Source organism: Lactuca sativa, chromosome 1 (genome assembly GCF_002870075.4).
Source record: "Lactuca sativa cultivar Salinas chromosome 1, Lsat_Salinas_v11, whole genome shotgun sequence".
NCBI lineage: Eukaryota > Viridiplantae > Streptophyta > Magnoliopsida > Asterales > Asteraceae > Lactuca > Lactuca sativa.
In genome coordinates this window covers 38,704,128-38,710,220 of record NC_056623.2, presented here as the reverse complement: position 1 = coordinate 38,710,220, position 6,093 = coordinate 38,704,128, and the positions used below count along the sequence as shown (strand labels likewise).

Genomic DNA, 6,093 nt, shown 5'->3' with positions numbered 1-6,093 from the left:
CAAATATTCGATTCATATGGTGGGACATTACACCACTATTATTCCTCCTTTTCCATTAATCGAAGTAAATGATTTTGTAGCTTATTGAATTCTAGTAGTATTTATCAAATATTCGATTCATATGGTGAGACATTACACCACTATTTTCCCCCTTTTTCCATTAATAGAAGTAAATGATTTTGTAGCTTATTGATTTCTAGGGCATAGTAAAGCTAATAAAACAGGCAATGTTTTTCTATTTACTATATAAGTATTTAAAACTTTTGTATTTTCAATCGAAAATTTGTGTTGGTAGGATAAATGGATGATCAATGTTCATACGTAAAAGTAGTGGCATTTTGGTTGGCTTTATTTTCTTGCAAACATCTAATATATCCCATCTTATTTTTGTTTTAAAAAACCGTTCATTGTGATTTATCAAATTTGTTGATTATTGTGATTAACGAGTTATTATAATTATGTTAGAATTTTTATGGAATTGAAGTTTAAAAAAAAAAACTGAAATATTCTTTTAGAATTGTTGCTAATATGTGTAGTTAAGTTAAAACTTGTAGGTTAAATCATAGTTTGAATGGAGATGATATTTTACAACTTTTTATTAGACTAAAAATTAATGCACATGATGTAAAACCTAGGTATGCAATTATATATATATATATATATATATATATATATATATATATATATATATATATATATATATATATATATATATATATATATTAGAATTATATTTGTTTAACAAAATGAATTAATAATTCATACTTAATAGGAGAAATGGTAATACTAACAAATAATGCATTGGTTGTTCTTTCATAATGGCTTGAAGAAGGAATCAAATATTGGAATCAGGTCAATTATTTGGACCACTGAAGAATATTAAATGTATCCGTTCTATAATTGTATATTTAAGAATGTTATTTTCTAAGAATTTTATTCATTTTTATGACATTTTGTTAGAATATGTATAATTATATTAAAATGTATATAGTTGTTATTCTGTAAGAATATGTACTAATCTGTATTTAAGTTCGGATGTCTTTGGATAGATATAAGAATGTTGTTAATATTCAACTGATGTTCAAAAACAAATATTCTTTAATAATATTGTAATAGAATAACATTCAGATAGAATTACGAAACATCATTCTAACAAAATAACATTCTAACAGATTAAAATCGATTATTACTAAAAGTTATATTAAAATTAAATTTGAATTAATTTACAAAAAATCAGATTTTAGAAAATAAAGGAATTAATTATCCCATAAAATATAAAAGTTTCCTTTTTTAATATAGTTTAATTGACTAAAAAAACTCTTATACTGAAATTTAATTTAGAATTAGAACAAATAGTACTTGTATTTACAAAATCTTATGAATGTTTTACTCATCAAAACTTTGTCACCGACGAACTCAATTTCAATCAATCGTCAAAATTAAATCACGAGAACGGTTTGTTTGAGTATTAGGTAAAGTCAATTGACATGTTCAATACGCTTTAAGGATCTTTTTGTATGAAAGAAGGTATCTATGTCAATATATATATATATATATATATATATATATATATATATATATATATATATATATATATATATATATATATATATATATATATAGGGTTCAGTTCATAGAGACCATGAGATTCTGTGAGACAATGGGACGCTTTCTTAATACTCAATCATATCATTCTCGTGATTTAGTTGTGAAGATTACTTGAAATTGAGTTTGTCGGTCGTTTTGATGAATAAAACATTTATAAGATGTTTTAATTTCAAGTAAGACTATTTGTCTCACAAACTCTCATGTTTTCATACGAACTTAACCATATATATATATATATATATATATATATATATATATATATATATATATATATATATATATATATATATATATATATATATATATATATATATATATACACACACACTAGCAATTGGCCCGCGCAAAGCGGCGGCAAAAGATTAGTTTGTTATTAGAGAACATATTCCAAAAAACAGTTACCAAATTGGTCAATCGATCACTGTACCAAATAAGAAACTAAATAAAAATAATTTTTATACAAGTCGGTCAGTGTACCAAATAATAAAAATAATTGTTATTATCACTTATATTATTTTTTTGTTAATATAATTTTTATACAAGACGCTTTTAAATAAGAAACTAAATAAAAATAAAGTATAAAACAACCAATATATTCTTGATTTTAATCTTAAATAATAATAATAATAATAATAATAATAATAAATTGTTAAAAGAAAATTGAAAAAAAAAGAAAGATTAAGTTAGTTTTTTTATCCCAAAAGACCAAAACTGCTATATATATAAACCACAAGGATACAACCTATTAATTTTTTAACTTAGGGACCAAAACTTATTAACTTTTTAACTTTGGGACCAAAACTTTAATCAGACCAAAGCTTAAGGGTCATTTCTATAATTTACTCTAAAATAAACGGGAAAATAGTTTTGAAAAGTATATTTGAATGGGTGGTTTTGACTTTTTTATTGGTGCCTTTAAAATTTCCCTGGATAAGATTTCAAAATATAGTTAGTTTAACTTTTAATTATTATTTTAATAAGAGATAATTGTACTTTAAGCTTGTATATTTGTACAACTTAAAAATATTATTATTTTATTAATGGTTACTTGTACTATTAGCTTAATGACTTGAACGTCTTAAAAAATATATTATTATTATATTGAATATATTTTTAGAAATAGTAAGATTTACTTTATAGTGTAGTATATATATATATATATATATATATATATATATATATATATATATATATATCATTTTGATTTTCGTACAAAATGTCCGATATATGTCCGATATGTCAAGTCCGAACCAGGATATATGATAGTTAAAATAAGAGCATTTTATTATAGTCTATCATAAAAACTATTTTATTAGTCTCATAGAATATTATATTGTAATAATTTAAAAAATTACAACAAATATACACACTAAATACAACCCTAATATTCTATTATTTTATTTTTTGGTTTTTGATTGCGTTTCAAACCAGATGCAGTGATGTTTCTACACCATCTAACCTGTCTATAAAATAAATTTAAGTATTATATGATATTATATTGTTTTGCTATTTTTTCCAAGAATATTTATATTTAAATATATTGTATAAATTTTTATTTGAGCATAAATTAACTACAAAACCTGCAATCCACCTGTAAGTGTGTTCCCGACTTCCCTCCATTTTCCTTCATCTCTCCCCAAAAAGTCGTTCTCCTTACCTGCAAATTCTTTCTCTTTAGTCAAAAGCTACACTGCCCTCATGGGTCCCCTCTTAATCTCCCCACCAAACAAACAAATTCTCAATCCAAAATCTCCATCATTAACAACAGATTTGAAAATTCTTTCAAAGACCAATCAATGCGAAAATTGGTAATTTTCCATGATTCATGATTATGATTATTCCAACTGTAAAGCTTAACCTCCCTCGGATACTGAGTCAAGCAGCAGCTCCCAATTCCCATGGCGGATTCATAACACTATAGAACCCTAGATCCTCTATTTGTCCTTGTATATCAGTTTTTAACTTCTTTCTGGAGTGGATAATTGGGGAGATCAACAAACACAATGCCTTCAAGACAACCTTCTTCTTTCCCACATCAACAGCCCACAAAACACAGAGCTACCTTCATCTTCCTCGTAATCACTGTTTTTTCATCAATTCTTATACTTATTGGAGTTCTTTACTTGCTTTACTACCTGTGGTATACGTTGATTCATCGGACTCGTACTAGTCCTCTTGACTCGTGTCCAGAATTTTTGAAACTACATCGTTACAGCTACAAAGAGCTCAACTCCGCCACCAATGGCTTCTCCGATGATAATTATATCGGAAAAGGCGGTTCAGGTACCGTGTACCGTGGTATACTCAGAAATGGAAAACTCGTTGCTGTGAAGATGCTTGATTCGGAGTCGTTAGACGCCGAACGTGAGTTCCAAACCGAGCTTCGAATCCTCGGTGGATTAGAGTCGCAGTTTATCGTTTCATTGTTAGGGTATTGCTTTGATAAGAAGAAGCGATTGGTGGTTTATGAGTACATGCCGAATCGGAGCTTACAGGAATCTCTTTTCTCCGATCGTAGCTTGAATTGGGAGACAAGATTCGATATCATCCTAGATGTTGCTAGAGCACTTGAGTTCTTACACCGGGAATGTGATCCGCCGGTGATTCACGGAGACGTGAAGCCTAGCAACGTTTTACTCGACACTGAGTTCCGTGCAAAACTCGCCGATTTCGGATTGTCGAAATTGAAGATCGAGCCGGAATTCGGTGTGGATTTGTTCAGTCAAGATCTATCAGGAACTTTAGCTGGCGGCGGCGTCGGAGAGTCTCCGGCGATTGGAACTCCAGTCGATAGTAGTAACGCCAATGAGGTAGATTTCGCTCTTGCTCTACAAGCTTCCTCCTCTTCGACGCCGACCAACAATAAGGTTGTGTGTAATAATCCAAAATTTGGGTTCACAAACGAAAAAGGAAAGGACATTGAAAACGGTGGTGGTGATGATTGGATTAACAATAAATTCACGAATTATGACGATGATTTAGGTCTTAATTTCGATAATAATCACATTGGAGAATCCAATATGAATCCCTCCGACGATCGCAAAACTGGCAAGAAACAATGGGGGAAAGATTGGTGGTGGAAACAAGAGGGCAGCGGTGAGCTTTGCAGCAAGGATTACGTCCGAGAATGGATCGGAAGTCAAACCTGTTCATCGGCCAATCCAGATTGGGATGATGATAAGAACTTTGAATTAAAGGATTCCAACGACAACGAAAACAAACCAGAAAACGAAGAACAGAGTGGCTGGAAACGACACCGGAAAATGCAAGAATGGTGGAAAGAAGAACACCTCGACGAACTCAGCAATAAGAAAGTCGAGAAGAAGAAGAAGATTAAACGAAAATTGAAGCTCTCGATCTTCCGAAAAAAACGAAAAACAAACCGTCATAATCACGAAAACGAGATCGATCCAAACACAGAGTTCAGTTTCAGGAAGAACTCAAAGAAGAACAGCGAAGATCTCTTCAGCCGCGAACTCAGCAGCACAACAAGCATGCGAGGGACGCTTTGTTACGTAGCACCAGAATACGGTGGTTGCGGTTATTTAATGGAGAAAACCGATATTTACAGTTTTGGAGTACTGATTCTGGTGATTGTTTCTGGTCGAAGACCATTACATGTTCTGTCATCACCGATGAAGCTTGAGAAGGCGAATTTGATAAGTTGGTGTCGACAATTGGCTCAAGGTGGTGATTTGTTGGAATTAGTGGATGAGAGATTGAAAGAGGGTGAATGTTATAATAAGGTGCAGGCGATTTTGTGTGTGAATTTGGCTCTAGCTTGTTTACAGAAGATGCCGGAGTTGAGGCCGGATATTGGGGATATTGTGAAGATTTTGAATGGGGAAATGGATCTCCCGGTGGTTCCGTTTGAGTTTTCACCATCACCGCCTTCCAAATTGGTCGGGAAATCTAAATCAAGGAGGAAGAACAACAATGGCGATTGAAGGTGTAGTGTTCTTGTTGCATTTGTATATTAGTTAAATTGGTCGACTCCTAGATAATTTAGTCTAAAAGTTAAAAGCTGATCAACCGATTATTTTTATTTTTATTTTTATTGAAGAGGCTCACCTTCTTTATGTGAAGTTGTAAAGGTATGGTTCTTCAATTGAAGTAACTACAACAAAGATCAAGAGGTTGTTCAATGAAACCCTAATATGGTGAAGAGGATTCTTGACCATATAAGGAAATTTTTGAAATAAACCATAATTCCAAACCTATAGCTTGATATATTTGGTTTCTGTCATTGATCATCTGCCATAACCCTCCATCACAAAGAACTACTAAAAAAGATCATTATATGAGTTTATTTTTGGGTGATTAAAATTTCTTTGAAATTTGCTTTTGTGTTGCCTGAAAACTTAACCCTACATAAAGAAAATTAAGGACACGTTGGAGTATATTTTGGCAATATGCCCATCCATTTTGTAATGGGTATTTTCATAGTGGCCCTACCTATTTTGAAACTTATTTTCATGCATAAAG

At 31.0% G+C, this 6,093-nt stretch overlaps 1 protein-coding gene across 1 annotated transcript; it reads left to right on the top strand.

Moving 5' to 3' along the window:
• Positions 1–3,182: 3,182 nt before the first annotated feature.
• LOC111910304 (putative receptor-like protein kinase At1g80870) lies at positions 3,183–5,826 on the top strand. The gene has a single exon (XM_023906125.3). It carries the CDS (start codon positions 3,612–3,614, stop codon positions 5,553–5,555), a length of 1,944 nt encoding a protein of 647 aa, XP_023761893.1. The 5' UTR covers positions 3,183–3,611; the 3' UTR covers positions 5,556–5,826.
• The last annotated feature ends 267 nt before the right edge of the window (positions 5,827–6,093 follow it).